Below are 21709 nucleotides of genomic sequence, written 5' to 3'. Positions count from 1 at the left end.
ATATTCCCTATTACGCCATTGGATTGTTCCTCGATGCTATGACATGAATGATCCCCATTGACAAGCTGGAGGTCAAACTTGGCCCACTCGTTCCATGTGAGCCCCCCATTATGCAGTGGAAGCATTTAGATACACCGGGTGGGCAAAAGGCCATAGTTGGATAGAAGTGACTTAGACAAGAATTAGACGTAGGCTTAGAACACGGGAACATAGATAGCAGTAGGTAGGACACGTTAACCAAAGATACAAGTGAGAAAGATGAAGAGGATGAGGATAACATGTAGGTGGAAGACGATGAGGAGGTTGAAGTAATCACGACACTGCTACTATTTCCACGGCTTGCCCTCCCTACGACATCTCATTTGGCTCCCGCAAGTGTGCACATTCCTAGATTTGGACAGTTTAGGCAGCCCATAGTCATGACTCCCCTTACAGTAGTAGCCTAACCAACACCCGTAGGAATCTTAGAGCCTACAATCGTTATGGAGGCAGTGGTTACATCACAAATAGAGTCTCATACATTGCCACCTACAGCCTTATCGGAAGACGTGATGGAGACACATGAGGGGGTGATGGAGATACTTGTGTAGGAGGAGACACCTAAGAGCCCGAGGGCACCACAGGTTCGATTGGATGTAGTTGGTTCAGGCACTATAGTCACCGTAGATGTTGCATTATTGGCTAGGCCAACTAGTGAGGATAATAGTAGGGCAAGTACAACACAAGAATTGAGTGCTTATCTATGACGCAGTGTGAGGTAGGAGAATCCCTAAAGGAGATGTCCTAGCTCCCAACAAAGAAGCACACAGCGGAAGAATAACAATAACACAGACATTTAGATTCAAGATAATGCCAATTCTCATCATAAGATTTACATCAACATGCCTGGTTGTAAGGCCTTCCAAGTTACGACCAAATACATAAATAGTAATTCTACAAAGTCCCTCAAGATCCAACCCAAACACTAGCTAGTCTAGATCCACACTCTGGTAGAAACCTCCAAGGAAGATCTAAACTTGTGCTTGCAAGCCCACCAAGCAATCTTCTTGTTTCCCAAGCCTCAACTACGAACCCTTCTCAAACTTTATCCAAGATTCAAGTGTAAACTGCCTCACATACGGTGCTCTATCCACACATTCTGAAAAACTTCGCTCACTCAGCCACTCCATCTTCCATGCTTTTCTCCAAGCTGGATCCCACACTCTCTATAACTCATTCCATTAAATGAATGCTTAAAAGACTCCACAAGATCCCCTACTTATACCCAACTAAGCCGCAAGTTGGCCTAGCCCATTACAAATTAAAACAAACCCTTACATGCATAAGCCACAAGTTGGCCTAGCAAGTCACATTAAATACACCCTCAAGCCACAAGTTACATTTAATAATGCCACTTATTAGATGCCTTTTTCCCTCTTTTCTCCAATTTTATTTATTTATTTATTATTTTTCTTCTAATTTTCGTCACTTTCTCTCTCCACAATTTTTTTTTTAAATTTTAATTTTTTTCTTCTATTTTTTTTTTTGAAAAACAAACAAAAACAAAATTATTTCCCACTTAATTTTCTGATGCAAGATGCTCTTGCATCAATTTGAGTCGAAGGTTTAACATAATGCCAGTAGCGCGGGTATCTAGTATTCTCTCACCTATGAGGGAAGTTCCCCAAGAGGTGGACCCTATAGTTTCGTAGGAGGAAGAGAGTCATCCCATCGGTACAAATGAGCTACCACCTCCACCTCCGATGGATAGCACTGCCGAGAGGATGTTAGAGGCAGTTGAGATAGCAATGGGAACACAGGAGCAACCCGCATTAGGATCATTGACAGACATGGGGGAGGATATATAGGCATACTTGGCTGATATGGTGACTCGAGATCGCCAAGTGGTGATTTCTGTGCATGCACGTGCACTAGAGACAATTGTGCAGTAGCTAGAGTATGTTCTATCCTTTATGCGAGTCAGTTGTCTGATTGCATTTATAGTATGCTTTGAGGCACGGGGATGGCCTAATATAGAGACTCTGGAGATGCGACAGGAGTGGATTGCTAGAGAGCCAATGGTAGAGAGCCGAGTAGAGAATCTTTCTCGAGAGATAGTGCAGGTGTATCGAGATGCCTACTATATTTAATGGAGGAGTCAGGTAGATCAGGTAGCAGTAGAGAAGGCTCGGGAGGAGACGGCTACCCAATTAGTGGCAGTAGAAGCAAGTTTAGCTACACAACAATCCGCTTGGGAGTCAGTATGAGCAACAGTCAAAGCCCAATTGGAGGTAGTTAAACATAAAAAGGAATTAGAGAGGACAACATTCTTATCTTAGCTTGAAGAAGCAAAGCAAGCAAACAGTTAGCTGCAAAAGGAGTCAGAAGCAAAAGAGCTAGAGCTTGGGAATATAATAGAGATGATGAAGACAACTTTAGAGATTCAGATGTAGGCTGAGGCGGATCTGAAGACATGGACCCAACAGGTGCATGAGTTACGAGCACAGTTGCACCCTCTTGCCTAGTCATGTTGTGATGTACTTAGTGGTGTCCATTTTGCTGTCCGGAGACAACTCTTCTTTTTGGGGTGGATGATGTTATCAGCAAAGGTATAGCAAAGCCAATGAGATTAGTTAGTACCTGAAAGGTTGTGTGACGGTTGAGTCGCACCTTCGGAATATATATGTATGTCATCCTATTGAACTATGGATCATCATTATGGTTGTATTCGTTATTGTATGTTCTGTTTATATGAATACAATACTATCTTATGTTGTGTCACTTTCTAGTCTCTGAATACAATAAATCTACGTTTACCTTGTGTGGTAAACAATGGGAGTTCCCATTTGACTTAGAAATATCTTGGGAAGAGGAGTGAGATCTAGAGATCCCATGAATAGGACCATACTTTGAGAATCTAGAGATCCCATGAATAGGCCATACTTTTGAGTTTTTCTCGGCTCTACCTAAGTGAATTATTAGAGCCATCCATGGACATTCTAGAAATGACATTTATTTCAGGTGTTTACCAGAGTCTTAACTTTCATCAGCATGTTAGAGTAGCTGAGTGTGATCTTAGAAGTAAGTATGGTTTTTGTCTCGTTGGGATCAAATTTCTGCATGACCTTTTGTGCAAATTTATTTTCAGTAGGTATTTTCCTTCACCCTGTGTATTAGCCTTTGCTAACTGTTTCGAATGGTCAAGGATGATTTTCTTAGGATTTCTCTCTTTGGAATCAAATTTCAGGAGGTATTTTCCTTTACCCCAAGCCTTAGCCTTTGACAACTGATTAGAATGGTTGAGGGTGATCTTCTTAGAATAAGTTTGATTTGTCTCTTTGGAATCAAACTTTTGCATTACCTTTTGAGCAAATTTAACTTTTAGTTTTCATTATGGTTATTTCTATTTTTCCTTTGAATCACAACAAATTGGAGCATATATTGATCTAGAAAACGAAAGAACATAACCCAGAATTTACTTAGGAAGTCCCCATATTAAAGAAAAAAAATTAGTCCAAGACCCTAAAGTAATTTCTTTGGGAGAGTTTTAAAGATTTATTGACAAATTGACAGACAGAAATACAGAGAAAAAGTAACAATCATCATCACTTAGGAATGCCACTGAAGAGAGCCACAAAATCTAAAATTTGAATGACAGTTGACAAATGCAACTCTGACAACGTTATCTAAAATCCCAGTTAACCAAGGAGGCTAAAGAAGAAAAAAATTACATTCTCAGATAACTCCAACAAGTTTAACTCGAAATGCCCAAAAAATAAAAAATATAAATCTTGTGATTTAAATAACATCCATCTCTAGAACAACGCTTGCACTGCTACCATGGTCGCTATCTCAATACATGATTGCCTCCATTTCACAGGAAAGTTTCTACTCTAAGAGCCTTAGCTCCGGATTGTATTAAATGTCTTAGATACCTTTTTAGCATGAATGGTATCTTCCAAAATTTTACATTTCAAAGCCTAAATTTGATTAATTAAGAGGCGGTGTCCTGATGGAGACATGTATTCCAAGAACTAAGTAAATTGTCTCTAACACTGATAAATGCTGGATGTGCTTGAAATCTTCTGTTTTATAATTTCATACCCAATTCTAGACCTTACACCAGCCCCTTCTTTTACTAAAATGCCTGCAACATTGTTACCTCTTATAATACAGATAAAAGCCATGATAATGCAAGATCTTTCAATAGGAGATATCCTGAATAACCATATTTGGCATTCAATTTTGAAGCCCATTTTGAAAAATAGAACCAATAATTAACTTTGAACCCTTTCCAGTTCTATTTTTGGCCGCACATTAGAGATGGTGAGGAAGAGATCTTGGAGTAGAGCATTTTAATTGAAAATTTAATACTAATTTATTAGATGAGTTTTCATGATCTAAGCAAAAAAATGCTTAAACCCTTCCATCTTTGCTTCTAAACACTTCCACAGCCAAGATTATGTTTGGCAGCCTATCAAACTTCAGTTTCATTCTTCTTTGCTATGGATGGCTTCATTTAGCAGTTCATCAGTTTTTCTTCACTGTTCTACTAACACCATTTGCAGGGGCAAAGATTCTTGTATTGTAGAAGTAGTTTGTGGGCAAACTGATTAGCCATCCTTGTCATTTCTTCATAATACGTGCTTTCCCTTTCATGGCACCTTCAGGCCTTAACTTATCAAAACCATGTGATCTTAATTAAAGATATTAATTTGTCCCAGTTTTCGAAAGCAAATGCTTGGAATTGGTTAGTTTGCCTCAAGAAACCATGGAAGGGGTTTTCTAACAGAAATTGTTTCTGTGCAGAATGGACACGCTCCAAAGACATATGCCATTTACAGGTCCTGATGGCATGAATGAGCTCAAAAAGATTGCTTTGCGATTTGAAGAGAAGATTTATGCTGCTGCTGTGGATCAGGTGGGTTCCCTACACATTTATCCCATTGATATGTGTACACAATTTGTTACAGTTATTGGCATTTTATCCTTAAACAGTAAGCAATGAACACAGTCTTCTACATCCTTCACATGATCCCAAATGGCGTTGTGGGAGGTTGAAAGATTTTCCAATATAATTAATTCTGCATGAATTTCCTTAGAATCTATGTTATCATTGAACATTTCTTTTTTGAGTTTTGAAATTCCATGTGATTGGTCACTGCAATGTAATTATGGTTACTGCGAAATAATTATATAGCAATTGTTTATTTCAATTTACCATGTTGGGAAGAGAATATAAAACATGTGACTCAAATCCTTGAAATGTTTGATCAAGTTAGGAAAAAGATAGAGCTGATAATCGTATGTGTTCATGTGTGCGCTTATCTGTGTTATTTAACTATTTTCAAATCCCAGTATCCCTTAATTTATCCTTTTTAACTAAATATAATTAGTTTGTTGAATTTGGAAAAACTTAATCAGCACTTCAAAGTTTAAACTCTTAACCCTCAGAAACGATCCAGTTCTTCAAGTATCCATCATCTTCTTGCAATAAATGGCATTTTTATCGAGATTTCTTACACTTTTTTGAGCTTTTTCTCCATGTGAATCTTTAAATTCTTGAATCAATTTGATGTTTTGAAATCTTATAAAAAATCAGGAAGGCAACATAGCTATGATTCTTAAAAATATCTATATGCACACACTTGTTACAGCAAGATGAAGTTTTCATTGCATAATCCCTTTCAAGTGATATGGTTTCTATTATTTTTCTGTAACTTGAGAAATATCCATGTTTTTAAACGGAATAAAATATGTGGAGTTCTTTTTGCCCTTTCTCTGGAGGATAATGTTTTCCCTCTATCTTATGCAGCAAGACTATCTACGAAAAATCTCTCTCAAGATGCTATCATTAAGAAATCATGTTTCTCGAGATGGAAACTCCCTGGCAGGTGGTTCTTCCAGTGGCAACCAGAAGCCTATGGATCCTGGTGGGCACAGGCTTAGAAAATGCTAATTTCTAATAAAAGGACTGCATTATTTGTTAAAGATAATTTATATTGTCATTTTTTTATAATAATAACTTCACTTAAAATATTTCTTTTATATTTTAATCTGAGTGTTTAAATGAGTCTTTTGACAGAGAAGTGCTTTTTTTGTTTGTTTTCAACAATGAAGCAGGTCTTCTGATGCAGACACAGATAAGAAATCCATCACACGTGCCAACTATTGTAGGTAGCAATGGCATTCCACTGCCTGGACAGCCCCCAACACAACAATCATCACTACCACAGAATCAGAAAGTTACCATGAGTGCAAGTGGACTGCAAAACTCAGCTAACTTACCATCCTCATTGTCTTCTATGCCAAACCTATCCCAAAGTACAAGTGGACTTGGTTTTGGTACTCAAAGTGCACCCAATAACTCGCCAGGTCAGGCTTTGCCTCACAATGGCATGCCTTTAGGTGTGCGGCAGTTGCAATCAAGACAGCAGCAGGTAGTACCGCAACATCAACAGCAACAGTCCCAACACCAGCTTCTTTATCAGCAACCATTGCAACACTCGCAGCAACATTTGCAACACCCTCAACAACAGCAGGTTCTGATGAAAGATAATCTTCAACAGCAACAGATTCCAACATCCATCCTCCAGCAGCAGCAACAAACCCAGCTGGCTTCTCAACAATCTATCTTGCAATCAGGTCAGGCACCTCCTCTTCAAACAACTCAGCAGTCTTTAATACGACAGTCTCAGCCCTCTGTTCTTCAACCTGCTCAGCAATCGAGCCTACAGCAAACATCTCAGTCTTTCCTTCAGCAGCAGCACCAGCAGTCTGTCCTCAGGCACCAACAATCTGTTTTACAACAGCAGCCATCCATTATTCAGCAACAGCAACCATCAATTTTCAATGTTTCAAATATGCAGACACAGCAACAGCAACAACAACAGCAACAGCAACAGCAACAACAGCAACAACAACAGCAGCAGCAACAACAACAACAGCAACAGCAACAACTCCAACAGATTATACAATCCAAAGCTTCTCCATATCAGCAACCACAGCAGCCATCACCATCATTATTACAACAACAATCACAGCAGTTGCAGCAACAACCACAACTTCTCTCCCAGCTCCAACATCAACCTCAGCAGTTGCAACAGCAAACATCATTGTTACCACAGTCGAACTCAGTTCAGCAAGATCTCCAGCAAAGGCTTCACACAACTGGTGGCTTATTACAACAACAGCAGCAGCAGCAGCAAAGTTCTGTTGAACAGCAAAAACAGCTACTACAAGCCCAAACCCAGAGGCTGTCAGATGTCCCTACAAGTAAAATTCATCTACCTCTTCTATGGTTTATTACAAGTATCTTATTATATTCTCATTGAATTGTAACTGGGATTTATGACACATTATGGTCATCTTCTCAGCTTTATTGTCTATCTATTGCACATGTTGCTCTTAATGTAGTATTGAACAAAGGTATAGCTTCAGTCTTCATTTTAATATTTTTCCAAAATAGAAAGCTTTGGTGGACTTACATATTTAGAAACTGTGGGATTTTCCAGCATCAGTGGAGTCATCAGGTCAAACTGGACAACAAAACATTATGGATTGGCAGGAGAAGATCTATCAGAAGGTACGATCTTTGCAATCTCCTTTCTCTCCAGCTATTCATCTATTTTCAATATTGTGCACATTTCATTTCACCTGGGATAGAGTTTAAAATGATTGCTAAGGTATAATTCTAGAGTTTGAATACCAGTTTGAAAGATAAGTGAAAGGATTTAGGCCCCGTGAATTGATTTGTAACCTAGTAGGCTAACTCATATCAGAACCAATGAAGCTAGTTTATTAAAGAAGAAAGGAGATCCAAAAGGAGTTTTTGTGATATGTTTCCTTTGTTATGATATGTCCATTATCCATGATTCTATAGTTGTTATCTTATTCTAATTTGTACATTTAATTATTCGTGTTCTGCATTCCTTTTAGTCTATTAAGCTGAAAACTTCTCTTTCTAGCAATGATCTTATAGATAGAGTGATGCAATTGTTTTGCAGCTGCAAAAGCTGAAGGATATGTATTTTCCTGACCTAAGAGAATTGCTCCACAGGCTTACTATTAAATGTCAGCAGGTAGATTTACTTTTTCTTTCAACTCACTTTTTCCATGGTATAATTTAATCAATGGTCTGATGGCATGGGCAAATCATTCAAACCGGCATCAATTCTTAAACATTATTATTTTACCAGCCTATGGCAGCTGATCAACTTGAGAAGCTAAAGCTGTATAGAGTGAAAGTTCATCGCATGATGCAATATTTTCAAGTTCCAAAGCACAATATTCCTCATAATTTTCCAGAAGACAAGATTGATGCTGTTGAGAAGCAAATCCAAAGTGTTCTGAACTCATTTAAGCCGGGAAAGCCTGCTCTGCAACAACAACAGGGACATCAACAATTCCTCCCTCAATCTGGCAACCATTTACATTCTATGCCACAACAGCCACAATCTTTAATGCCTCAGTTGCAGCAGCAGGAGAAGCATTCAAATCAGCTTCAACAGCTGAACTTACAGGCTTCAGCAACACCAATGCAACCAAACACTGTTGCACCTGTTCAGCATGGTTCCATGCCACAGTTGCAGCAATCTGGTGCACAAACAACATTGCAAAACAATCGAACTACAATGCAATCTGGGGCCAGTCTAAATTCAACAAATGGAAATGGTATAGGTGCTCTGCAGACTTCCTTCCAACAGAATAGTAATAATAATATTAATGGTCTTCAGCAAAATAATATTACTCTTCAGCAAAATAGCTTGAGCTCTTTACAGCAGTCTGGAAACAATCCTTTACAACAAAATGATTTAAACCCTTTGCAATTGAATGCAAATACTCTGCAACATCATCACCAAACAATGAAACCACAAGAAATTTTCCATGCACAGCAATTTAAGAATATTCGGCAAATGCAAATTCAGCAGCAACAGCAGCAGTTCCAGCAACATCCGCAAAGTCAGCAACAGCAATTCCAGCAGCAACATCCTCAAAACCAGCAGCAGCAGTTTCAGCAACAGAAGCAGCAGCAAGCTGCTCATATGCAGCTACAACAAATGCCACAGTTTCAACAAGTAAATGAATTGAATAATGAATTAAAGCCGAAACCATCTCCTTCTATTAAACCGCAATCGTTCATGCAACAACATCATACATTAAACCAGCGTCCAGTTTATCAACAGCAGCAGCCGCAGTTTAAGACAGGGTCATCGCATTCTGTTTCCTCACCTCAACTTCCAGCTGTTTCTCCTCAAGTCTCACAGCAATCCTCTCCACAATTAGATCCACAAGGTCTAATTGCATCAACACTTTCTATTCCCAAGCATGGAACTCCCATTCAATCTGTAACTTCACCATTTACGGCACCTTCACCCTCCCCCCTGCCAGCACCTTCACCCATGGAAGATGCTGAGAAGCAATCATCTGCAATTACAAATATTGGAAGCAGTCAGGGCCTTCAGCAAACAGCAAATGCACTGAACCATTCTCAGTCTCTTGCCATTGGCACACCAGGAATTTCTGCTTCACCTCTGTTAGCTGATTTTTCTTCTAGCCCTGCTCAGAATATTGTTAACCAGGACGGACACCAAAATGTCTCATCTGGACTTCTTATGGAAGACAAGTTAAGCACAAAGGAACCTCCTTTCAAGCGGTTGATAAAAGTGGTATGCATGTGTAAAATTTTTTGCTGGGAACATATTCAGTGCCTTTTTTTGGGAGAATGTGAATTATATAACTTAAAAAAGAAGCATAAACATGAGTTATATTGGCATAATTTTTTCACAGGGCTATTTTTAGTCATATGGTTAGATCATATGGTTTGGTGCTTAACCCCTATAATTGGATTTATGTTATTTTACTGTTGAACTTTTCAGTTAATTTTCCATTGTAACTTAATGCACTCTCAAGCCCCATTCAGCTAATTTGACCGTTCATGGAAATTAACATTATTCATTTTTGTCTTTTTCTCACCCTTTACTGGGAGAGAAAGATGTCAACAGGCACAGTGTACTTTTCTGTTTAACAGTTGATACATTAGTACTCCTACACGTCTATTGATACCTGTGAAAATTAGTATCAATTTACAACCTATATAGAATCACTATTCATGTTGTCATTGATACATCAGTCCCACAATCTTTGAAGCATAAATATTATCCATGTCTGGTCTATTAAGGGCAATTATATTCCAATATAAAATCACGGGATATGTTTCAAATTGCTCTCTTTTAATAGTGATTTTCTTACATGCTCCCATGTTTGAAGAATAACAGACATGGGATGCATTTTAGGATTTATTATTGATGTAACTTTGTCGGTAGGTGATCCCAGGGTGAGTATGAGAAGAGGTTAGAAATAGCATTTAGCATTTTACTTTCTATGTATAGCCATTAAGATGATATAGATGAAAAGTGCACAGTTTCAGCTGGCCAACCATTATCTGAATAAAGACGAGCCAAGCGGACAAGCATGAAGCAATCCTCCACAAGATGCCCTACATAACTTATAAATTGTAGTAAAGTCCTTTTTGAAAATATTGGCTTCCTTGTATGTTGATCAAGATTTTTCTGCTATGCTATTTGAGGCTGGTTGTGCTGGACTTCTATATCCTTGAACTTCAAACTTGAAAGTAATAATTTTCTTCTGTCCTAGTTAATTGGGGGCTGATGAAATAATTGCATGAGGATGTGTCATTAATATAGCTAATGAGAAGATAAATGTGCAGTTGGCTGACAGTAATGTAGCCCGAAGGCTGTCTGAAGAAATGATTGTTAATTTTTGCTATGGCATAAGACTTTAGCTCTGTCTGCATAATTCGTTCAAGAACAATGAATTGATATATTTCGTTCAAGAACAATGAATTGATACATTGTTGCCACCAATTTAAATGCAGTAGCCACCCGTTGGAAAATGCTATTTCAGTCTAGTAGTAGAGCATTAATGAATACTATAATTTTGATGAAGATAAAGTGAATATAATTGTTTTATTTTGGGATGATAATGATCAACTCCCAATAGAACAGGCATCAGTAGCATTTGAAAGAATGCCGAAAGATCAAGGTGGTTTGACTGTGTGTCCCAAATTATTTCTGTAGAGTCATCCTGATTCTGGATAAACTCTTTTCAATTTTATTTTTAGTTTCAACAACAGTTGGTCAAACCATTGCATTTAAGAATGGATGTTTGGAAAGGCTCAAACAAATTGAATTGACATTATTGCAGTCTATTATGAACTGGGCTCAGTGAAACTCAATAACATAAATGCATTTATCTCAATTGGCCAATTAGAGCACCTGAGAAAAAATATACTGTATATTTCTACCACTCAAGGCCATAATTAGTTGTGTCAATAGACAGACAACATGGCTAGGAAAATGTCTTCAACTATATGCTAAGTCACTGGTTTTACGTCTACTGGGTCTCATTCCCAAACCAAATGGGAGTGGAAGCAGGAATAGGCTAATGAATGCATACATGACATCCAGGATGCCAAAGCTTGGACAAAAATCATCAACCAAATATTATGGGGTAGAGCTTTCAAGTAAAGGAAGTTCATTTGACCATGGAATGGAATAAAGGCTGAACAAACTATAATACAGCGAGCTTTTCTCACATACAACATTTGGTAGCTTGCTATCAGAAAGAATTGAATTTCCACCTAACTATTTTTACCATGGGCACCTGCTTCTTTGCCATCAAGAGGTATACATTGAGAATACAGATGGTTGGTTTTTAGGGCCTTCCACGGGATTATGAATACTCCTATCTGTGATTGTAAATATATAAATATAGGACATTTCATTGGATGGCACTGTCTTGCATGTCCTATGCTGGTTTTAATATTTCAAACATCTCTGCCTGTGAAATCACTATGAGAAATCTCCAGCAAAATAAAACTTTAAAGGAGTAATATATATATATATATATATTGTAATTATTGATAATTATTAAATATAATCTATATTGTCAATTTTCATAAATATATTATAATATATTATAAGTGCGTGCACACACAGCCATACCCATACCTAGAGGAAATTTATTCTTTTCCGTAGTGCCATACGTGAACCCTGAATCACTACCCACTCGCACACTGAAACCATCAACTTGCACTATTCATACACTGCCATCTGAACAGGTGCCAAAAACAGTAAGTATTAATTTAAATATGAATAATGTACAAATGTGATAATATCTTATTAATTTGATGTAGACAAGATCATTTGACATAAACTACAAAATCATTGTAGTATGTGGGTGAAAATATCTTATGCACAATAGCACCAGAAAATTTTGAAGGGACGGAATTTTAATATTTATTGTACTATTGTTCAAAATATAGGAAATTTATGTATTACAAGCTATTTTCAGAAAAGGCACAGGGTTTACAGTTAATCCATCTAGTACATTTAAATGCATTTTATACTCACCTCACGGAAAGTACTTTAGAAATTGTGCTAATTGGGGAATTGATCTAGAAAACAGTAAAACATAGCAAAATTGACAAAAAGTAGTCTGCAAAGTGCACCCCCCCTTCATGTGGTATCCAAAGTAGTGATCAGTTGTATCCTAACATCTTTTCATCAAGATACAGAGCAAACTATTGATCCATATGAGGGGTGTAGTTGGTGAGCTACTATGACGTGGCTGTGAAGAACTTTTAACATGGATAACTCTGATTTTCCTGTGAATATTTTTAGTCACTTATTGTCTATGACCGCTGCAATGATAGAGAGAGGGGACCATAAAGTGTTTCTTACATGATCTCAGAGCATCAGGTGCAAGTTCATAGGAAAATTGACTTAAATGTCCATGCATTGTCCACAGAATATCTCTGATTAGTGCTTATATTAAGTGATCTCAACATATGCTGGTGTTGACTATATATATATCCCAGATATTTCAATGACAAAGGCAACTGCTGATTTAGCACATTGTCCGGGGCCTTTAAAGACCCAAAATTTCACCGTCTTCACATGGTGGACATGGTTTGTGCATGGATTTCTGTGAAAAAGTGAAGTCATGTTCCCTTTCTCCATAAGATTTGAACGTAGCACATTTCAGGGGCCTTGAAAGACTCAAAATTTCATTGTCTCACATCGAGGACACGGAGTCGTGGATGGATTTCTGTGGAAAAATGAAGTGTCATGTTCCCTTCCTCCATAACAGGTGTGGAAAAATGAAGTGTGATCTGCCCTTTTTCCATAAGATATCTGGGAAAAAATGAAGTGTCATGTCCCCTTTTTCCATAAGATTACTGGATGTTCCATAATATTGTTTTCTAATTCACTTAGGCTTGAAATAAGTAGGAAATGACTTAATAATTTGGCATATCCTATTGTATGTGCACCCAGATTTTAGGGCCCTTTGGGTACTCTGTAATTAAGTTTTATTCCTTTAAGTGTTGTTGGCCAATGGGTGTGCATGCAGGGCTTCTTGAAGAGACAAAGAAGATTTGATTTTCTATTCTGGAGGGAAAAGTGATAACTCAATTGCCTATTTAAATTTAAGTCAACTTTAAATGGCATCATCCAGTTCTTGTGATATTACTCCTCAAAACAGATTAATCATCCTGTTTGTTTGCCATTGGAGATTTGAGGACGAAAACATATGATCCTCATAGCTGACTGGTGGATAAAAATCCCTATCTAGCATTAACCAATTCTGCTCGGAGATTTCATCCAAGCTTCATTGCTTTGTTGTTTGGGTGGCTCTTGTCTGTGCCTATTTGTTTGAGCCCAGCAGCTCTCTCTTACTGCCCAGGGATTATAATTCAGTGGTGGCTTCTATAGCAGCCCTTTACTGTGAATTTGTTATTGCAAGATAAGTGGGTTTAACCTGGGAGGAAATTCCATGTTTAATTGGCGCTTGAGTTGGAGTAGTACTCGGATAGGTGACTTCCTAGGAAGGCCCAATGCTTACGCTCCTTGAGCATCACCTAGATGCAATGATTGCCTAGGTGGACCATTCATTCTCATGAGAGATGGGTTCTTGTGAACCTCACTCATGAATCATGGGTCAGTGAGTTTGACTTGAAATCTGTCGTCGGTGTTTTTTTATTCTGTAGCTGATGTCGTCAGTAAAGATTTTGTAGCCGATGGGTAAATAGTTTGTAACGGACATAATGTTTGTGGCCGACAGACTCCTTCGGGAAGGTTCGGCGGATAGTATTTATACCCTGTCTGGGATCATTGTAAATCATTTTATCTTATGAAGCATAATGTAATGTTCTGGCATATGCGAATAATCTAAGGAGTTTTGTTGTTCGTGTTCATTGTCTGTGTGCATTTCTTAATTAATCTATGCGGTAAACATTGTTTACCGTATGGATTAATTAAGAAACGCACACAGACAAAGAATACGAACATGAACAGCAACCAGCAGAATTCTTATTATTATTCGCATATGCCCACAGTACATTATACTTCGATGGTATGATAGCATGATTACAATGCTTCCCGAAGGAGTTATAAATACTTTCCGAAGAACTTTCCCGAAGGTACCCGTCGGCCAGATACATTATGTCCGCTACATAATAAAAACCTTTTCGAAGGGACCCATCGGCTGATACACAATTTCCTTCCCAAAGGGACCCGTCGGCTGATACACAATTTCCTTTCTGAAGGGACCCGTCGGCTGATACACAATTTCCTTTCCGAAGGGACCCGTCGGTCGATACACAATTTCTACCGATGACATCATCCCCCCCAAAAAGAAAAGTCGTCTCTTGACGACTACAGAACAAAACTCAAACAACTAATACAATAATATTGATCTACCATATCACTTTCACATTCATCCCGTTGCATCTATAGCCTTTGCTAACACAATACTGACTCCTCAAGCTGACCTTGATAGCCACCTGTGCTGCTTCCTCTGCTTCCAACTCCTCGGTACCTTGAGCTAAGTGTCGCTGCATTGCCTCCAACTGGATGATCAACTCCTCCCGAGCTTTCTACGCATCCACCAAGACAGCCTCACAGCCAACACCTACTCTCAGTGCCTTTGATACATAGACACTCTATGCTTGCAGCAGCTCCAAGTCTTTGCAACTGGTCAGACTCCCATGACTAATATCCGCAACGACTGGGGGTCCAGGGGGCAACGCTGCCCCTTGACGCCAAGACCAAATTAGGACTTCGCAACCCACATAGAAATGCACAGAACACACCATTTTTGTCATTATCTGCCGATTCTGCACTCTTTCTGGCAACCACGGATGCGTCCCCTTCCCTTTGGCATCATCTGTCACTCATTCTGAACAACTTGATTCTGTCGTCGTTTTTTTTTTTTGTTAGAAAACCTCGTCACACTTCTGTGATGAAATCCGTACGGCTTCCAACTTGACACAATCTGGATTCCAATCCTCTTGAAAAAGCCGTACTGCAATATCCCACCCAGTCTTGAAAAATCCGTACAATGAAAATTAACAAATTTTGGCTCCAGAAACTGTACGTTAATCTTCTGAGGCATAGAAAAACCGTACAACAACTTTGAAGGTGGAAACCATACATTGCCTTAAAACTGTACTTCAAATTTGAAACCCGTACCTTGTCTTAAAAAAACCATACTGCAAAAACCGTACACCATTCTTTAGATGTGAACTGGAAAACGTACACCCACCTTCAGATATTAAAAATCGTACAATATTCCTTCTTTACTGTGAAATCCGTACGGTGCTGCTCCTTCCTACATATACTGAATACCGTACGGTACTCTCCCTTAAAAACCGTACGGTGCTCTTTTTTCTGGAAATCGTATGAAAGAGTCCATCCTCTGAGAAATCCGTACGGTGTTTGTAGAAACTGTACAGCGCCCCTTTACTGTGAAATCCGTACGGTGGTGATGAAATCCGTACGGGCGATGAAATCCGTACCCGGGCAATGAAATCCGTACCCTGGCAATGAAATCCGTACGATACTAAACCATACGGTACCTTTTCTCTCCCTCTCTTTTTTTTTTTTTTTTTTTCCTTTTTTTGTTTTTTATTATTATTATTTTTTAATTAAATTTTAAGACAGAATAGCAAAGTCAGTTTACCCTTCGATCGTCGTCACTGTTGGTCTGCAATGACGAAGGGGTCTCCCGAAGGCCATTTTCTAACGCAGAAGTCTTCCGCTCGTGATATATCTTCAACTTCGACCCATTCACCGCCTGAGGCACTTCGTGTCTATCCAAAGTCCATAATTTGATTGCTCCATTGTCCCCTACTTCCCGAATCTGATACGGCCCGACCCACTTAACCTTGAACTTGCCTGGTTTGATCTCATTCCGGCCGTCGTACTTCAATACCCACTGTCCGAGTTGAAACCTGCTACGCTTGTTCTGTGTCATCTCCATATTGCCCAGTTTGTTCTTGAAGCTCGTTACCGTGGACTCCGTCAGCTGCCCCTTTTGTCCGTCAATAACACATTCACTCTATACTGCTACAACTTTTATTGAACCCTTCCTCTTTGTTGCCTGTGCAGACCGTATCGTGTGTCTTCCTTGCTGCTGGCACCTTTCTGCTATATTTGTGGTTCGACGTAATACTTTCTTCCGACGCAGTCGTATAGTAGAATCTTTCCTTCTTTTGGGTTCGTACTGTATGTTCTGTTTTTCAGCTTCAGTCATACCCGCGTTTCCTTCTTCAGCTTTTCTGTGTTGCTTCGAACATTCATTTCCTCCTTCGGCTTCTCCACATTCATTTCTTCCGTCGGCTTCTCTGTGTTCCTTCGGACATTCATTTCCTCTTTCGGCTTCTTTGTGTTCCTTCGGACATTCATTTTCTCCTTCGGCTTCTCTGTATTCCTTCGGACATTCATTTCCTTCTTTCTTACCTTTGTCAATCCTTAGCATATTACAACTTGGAAAGAGCTCGTAATCCTCTATCTGCCAATGGTAAAGACCATTTACTGAATCTAGATCATCATCTCCTTCCAATCGTAGGACTCCCTTCTGATCGGGTTCCATACTCTGTCTCCTCTCATCGTCTTCTCCTTCAGAATCCGACGATAGAGCTTCTCCAACCATCTGAGTGTGTAGATCAATGACATACTTCCGGCCTTTGCTTTCAAGTGATAAAGTATTTTTCTTCCAATCGTGCTTCGCCTTGGCTTCTATCAGCCACCCCCGGCCCAGAATGGCATCATATCCTTTCCGCTTCAGTGGGATCACGACAAAGTCCAACAGGAATGGTTGTGTTCCAATCATCACTGGTTGTGCTGTCAGGACTCCCAATGGCTTGATTCCATGTTGATCGGCTGTTAACAGTTGGAATGTAGGCGGCCATAATGTCGGTTGTCCTAATCTTTTCCAGGTGTCTTTAGACAACACATTGACACCGGACCCTCCGTCCACAATTGTTTCCGTCAATACAGTCCCGAGAATTCCCATTTCGACGATTGCCAGATGGCGTCCGGATGAGAGGGCTAGCAACATCGAATCTTCTGCACTTGCGCCACTTTCCTTCTCCTTTTTGTCCACTGTACTTACTCCACTTTCTTGCTTCCTTCCATGTTCTCCTGGTAGTTGAGCAGCGGGAACGATGTTTGTGAGTGCCGATCGGAGCTGAGGCATAGTGAGCAACAGATCACTTATCCTGATGGGTATCTCGGCTTGCAATATTTGCCGTACAATGTTCTGTTCTGCACAGTTCCGTACGGAAGTACTCGGCGTGTCCTTCAGGTGTGCCGTTTCTGCCTGTGTTGCTTTCTGGATCTCTACCCGTGCTTCCTCCAGTCTCTTCTTTTCTTCCGCCGGGTCAGGGTACACTTTCGCTTGCTGCCGTGTGATGGCCAAAACCTCTTCTTCGTCCGTCCTGACGGTGATCAAGTTTACTCCCGACTTCGGACACCTAGCATCTTCATGATCACCAGGTCCACACCATCGGCATAGCAACTTCGGTGTGTTCGCCGTTGTGCACTCTCGGGCGAAGTGACCCCACAGATTGCATGCGTAACATTGAACTATCAGCTGACTATTCGCATTGTACTGAATTCGACTCCTTTCTCCATTGTTGTTGTTGCCACCATTGTTGTTATTGCTGTTGTTGTTTGGACCGTGCCGGTTGTTTCTATATCCGCCTGATGTGGCACCTTCCGTACTGGTGTTCCCGTTCCCTCCTGATGGGGATGCCTCCTGTGACAGGAACACTTGCTGCGGTGTCCTTGTTTTTAAATTGAAATGGCATTCCTTTATCGAGTGTTCGAGGATCTGGCAAATTTCACAAAATTGATCTTTTGGGCAGGATCCCTTCGTATGGCCTTCTTTCTTACACTCCGTGCACCATAGATCATTACCCTTAGTCTCCTTGTTCATGTTTTTGAATTCCTTCATCATCCGCATCATGTCCTTCTGGAGGGCACGGACCTTCTTGTTGCTGCCCTCGTCATCGTTGCTGCTATCTTCTCCTGAAGGGTCATCATTATCTGAATCTGATGAGCTGGTCTTCTTTTTCTTCTTTGTCTTTTGGTCACTTTTGAGGTTCATTGCCCGATTGTACGCTTCAATGTATGTCGATGGTGGCACGATCTTCATCTTTTTCCGCAGCTTCGGGTGAAGGCCTTCAATGAACCATCTTTTCTGGAGTCCATCTGCCGGCTTATTCTCCATTTTACTGATTAAGTCCTTCAATCTCCTGGCGAAGACCCGTACTGTTTCATTCTTCTTTTGCTTGGTATTGAATATCTCAGCTACAATTTCATTATCATCACGCAAAAGTTGAAATTCTGCGATGAACTCCTTCTTAATATTATCCCAACTATTTAATTTCTGTGGATCAGCATCAGTAAACCAATCAATCGCAACACCCCGTAGGGTAGCGGGAAATTTCGGATCCATTCGTTTGTATCTATTATGCCATTTGCCCTCTAGATTGTTTCACATGTTTTACAATGTCGAATGGGATCAGTTGCTTCATCACCATCAAATTTAGGCAACTTTTCCTTTGGACCTGCCATTATCACTGTATGTTGGAGGTTTTGTTGTGTACCTGCGCTATTTTGTACTCCCGCGCTGTTTTGAGCACCCGCGCTGTTCTGAGCTCCTGCGCTGTTTTGAACACCCGCGCTGTTCTGCACACCCGCGCTGTTTTCTACACCCGTGCTGTTTTCAACACTCGCGTTGTTTTCTGCTTCCTCGCTGTTTTCAATACCCGTGTTGTTTTTTGCTTCCGTGCTGTTTTCAACACCCGCGCTGTTTGGTGAAGAAGAGGGTTCGTCAACCGAAGCCATTCGTTTCGGAAGTATATCTCGGACGAAGAGGTCACTCCACGCTCAACTCTGAGCCATGCGAGTCGATCTCCTTCCGTCAGGATTCTCTTCTCGTGGCGTATGCAGGTTCAGAAACTCCTCCCTCGCTTCTTCCACCAACTCAAGCCGTTGTTGAGTCTCCTTCAAAAATCCTTCCGTGCTCTTGGTTCCGTCGGCAATTTTTTGAAATCTCCTTCGACGCTCTGTCTGCTGAACCAAAAGTAAATTTTCTTGCGCAACGCGTATGTCATCTTTTTCCTTCAGCCTACTCTTATCTTTGTTCAATTGATTCGGCATTTAATTCATATCCGCTTGCCTGCGTACCAGGTCCATCGGGCAACAGCGCCAAATGTTTACCGTATGGATTAATTAAGAAACGCACACAGACAAAGAATACGAACATGAACAGCAACCAGTAGAATTCTTATTATTATTCGCATATGCCCACAGTACATTATACTTCGATGGTATGATATCATGATTACAATGCTTCCCGAAGGGGTTATAAATACTTTTCGAAGAACTTTCTCGAAGGTACCCGTCGGCCAGATACATTATGTCTGCTACATAATGAAAACCTTTCCGAAGGGACCCATCGGCTGATACACAATTTCCTTCTCGAAGGGACCCGTCGGCTGATATACAATTTCTTTTCCGAAGGGACTCGTCGGTTGATACACAATTTCCTTTCCGAAGGGACCCGTCGGCCGATACACAATTTCTACCGACGACAAACATTTGGCGCCGTTGTCGAGGCGCAGCGCCCCCGCGGGGTCCCCAGTCGTTGCGAACATCAGTCATGAAGTGTGACCAGTTGAGAAGACTTGAAGCTGTTGCAGGCATGGAGTGTCTGTGTACCAGAGGCACTGGGAGTAGTTGTTGGCCAAGAGGCTATCTTGGTGGATGCATAGAGAGCTCGGGAGGAGCTGATCATCTAGTTGGAGGCAGTGCAGCGACACTTGGCTCAGGGTACTGAGGAGTTGAAAACAGAAAAAACAGCACAGGTGGCTATCAAGGTCAGCTTCATTAAGGAGGCAGTATTGTGTTAGCAGAGGCTACAGGCATGGAACGAAGGTGAAAGTGATGTGTCAGAAGCAGATTTATCTTGTTGTAATCAGTCCGTTAATATATTTTGTCTTAGATATTTTGTAATTGTCGTCCGGAGACGACTTTTTTTTTTGGGGGGGATGATGTTGTCGGTAGAAACTGTCAGTCGACTTGATTGTCGTCGGTGTTTTTGTATTCTGTAGCCGACGTCGTCGGTAAAGGTTTTGTAGCCGACGGGTAAATAGTTTGTAGCGAACATAATGTTTGTGGTCGATGGACTCCTTCGGGAAGGTTTGGCGGATAGTATTTATACTCCGTCTGGGATCATTGTAAATCATCTTATCTTATGAAGCATAATGTAATGTTCTAGCATATACGAATAATCTAAGTTGTTCTGCTGTCCATGTTCATTGTTTGTGTGCATTTCTTAATTAACCTATGCGCTAAACAAAATCTACATAGTTGAATCTTGATATCAATATTGTAATTTGACTTTGTTGTGACCTTTTCATGCATTGCTCCATTGCAAATGGGGACCCCCTTATTTTGCTGAATAAGCTAAGTCTTTTATGGTTAGTGTCTTCTCCCGTCCTTTGAAATATATAGATGATTCATGCTAAGTATGGAATTGGTTGTCATTTGCCTTTGGTTCTGAAAAGGGAAAGTTTGTGAAAAATATATAATTTGGTCAAGTGTGAAAAGGAATTGATTTTTCAGAGAGAATGTAAGTGAAATCTTGATCATTTCAATGTAGTTTGTATTTTGAAAATATTGATTTTTAGTAAGTTCCTCTACATCTTAGAATGACCTAATTTTGAGTTTGGAAGAACTTACTATTTTTAGTTGTCTATTCCTAGTAAGTTTCACTATGCCTTGGAATGGTCTAATTCTGAGCTTGGAACAACTTACTATTTTTAGCATTGTATTTTTAGTGAATTTCATTGTGTCCCGAATTGGTCTAATTTTGTGTTTGAACAAACTTAATGTTTTTTGTACGTCTATTTTTGGCAAGGTCTATCTTTGGCAATTGATGAGCACTAACAAGGAATAAGTAGATACTATCTAACTTTAAATTCGGAAAAATGAACAGCTAAGGCAGATGACCCAAATTTGGCTAAGTGTGGAGAAAATCTTCCACCCTCAAAGTGCACTTAGGAGAGGGAATTCCCAAAGTCCATGAAATTTCTTTAAAATGGAAAAATCTTTTTCCATGCTCCATTTGCGCCAAAGAGGGAGAATTCCTAAAGTGCAAGGAATTTGTTCAAAATGGAAAAATCATTCTCCATTCCTGCCCAAGAGTGGAATTCCTAGAGATCAAGGAATTTCTTGAAAATGGAAAAATTCCTCCCCATGCTCCATTTGCACCCATGAGGGGGAATTTTCCTAGTCCAAAGAATTTCTTCAAAATGGAAAATTCCTTCCCCATGTCTAATATGCGCCCAAGTTGG

The 21709-nt window shown here is 40.0% G+C and overlaps 1 protein-coding gene across 2 annotated transcripts in view; it reads left to right on the top strand.

Annotated features, from left to right (window-relative positions):
* Nucleotides 1-21709, top strand: part of NRB4 (mediator of RNA polymerase II transcription subunit 15a-like protein) — a 139625-nt gene that overhangs the window by 70065 nt on the left and 47851 nt on the right. The window contains exons 2-7 of one of the 2 annotated variants that reach the window (XM_089811543.1): nt 4789-4900; nt 5795-5912; nt 6103-7254; nt 7494-7564; nt 7986-8060; nt 8178-9647. In XM_089811543.1, coding sequence (XP_089667669.1) covers nt 4789-4900; nt 5795-5912; nt 6103-7254; nt 7494-7564; nt 7986-8060; nt 8178-9647 — 2998 coding nt within the window. Of the gene's footprint in view, nt 1-4788; nt 4901-5794; nt 5913-6099; nt 7255-7493; nt 7565-7985; nt 8061-8177; nt 9648-21709 lie in introns of both variants that reach the window. The other variant, XM_089811542.1, reaches the window with a different exon arrangement.

The sequence above is a fragment of the Cupressus sempervirens genome, chromosome 11 (genome assembly GCF_028749045.1).
Source record: "Cupressus sempervirens isolate cs-2001-9-10 chromosome 11, ASM2874904v1, whole genome shotgun sequence".
NCBI classification, from domain to species: Eukaryota; Viridiplantae; Streptophyta; class Pinopsida; order Cupressales; family Cupressaceae; genus Cupressus; species Cupressus sempervirens.
The sequence above is the reverse complement of the archived record's forward strand: the minus strand, read 5'-3'. Positions and strand labels throughout refer to the sequence as shown.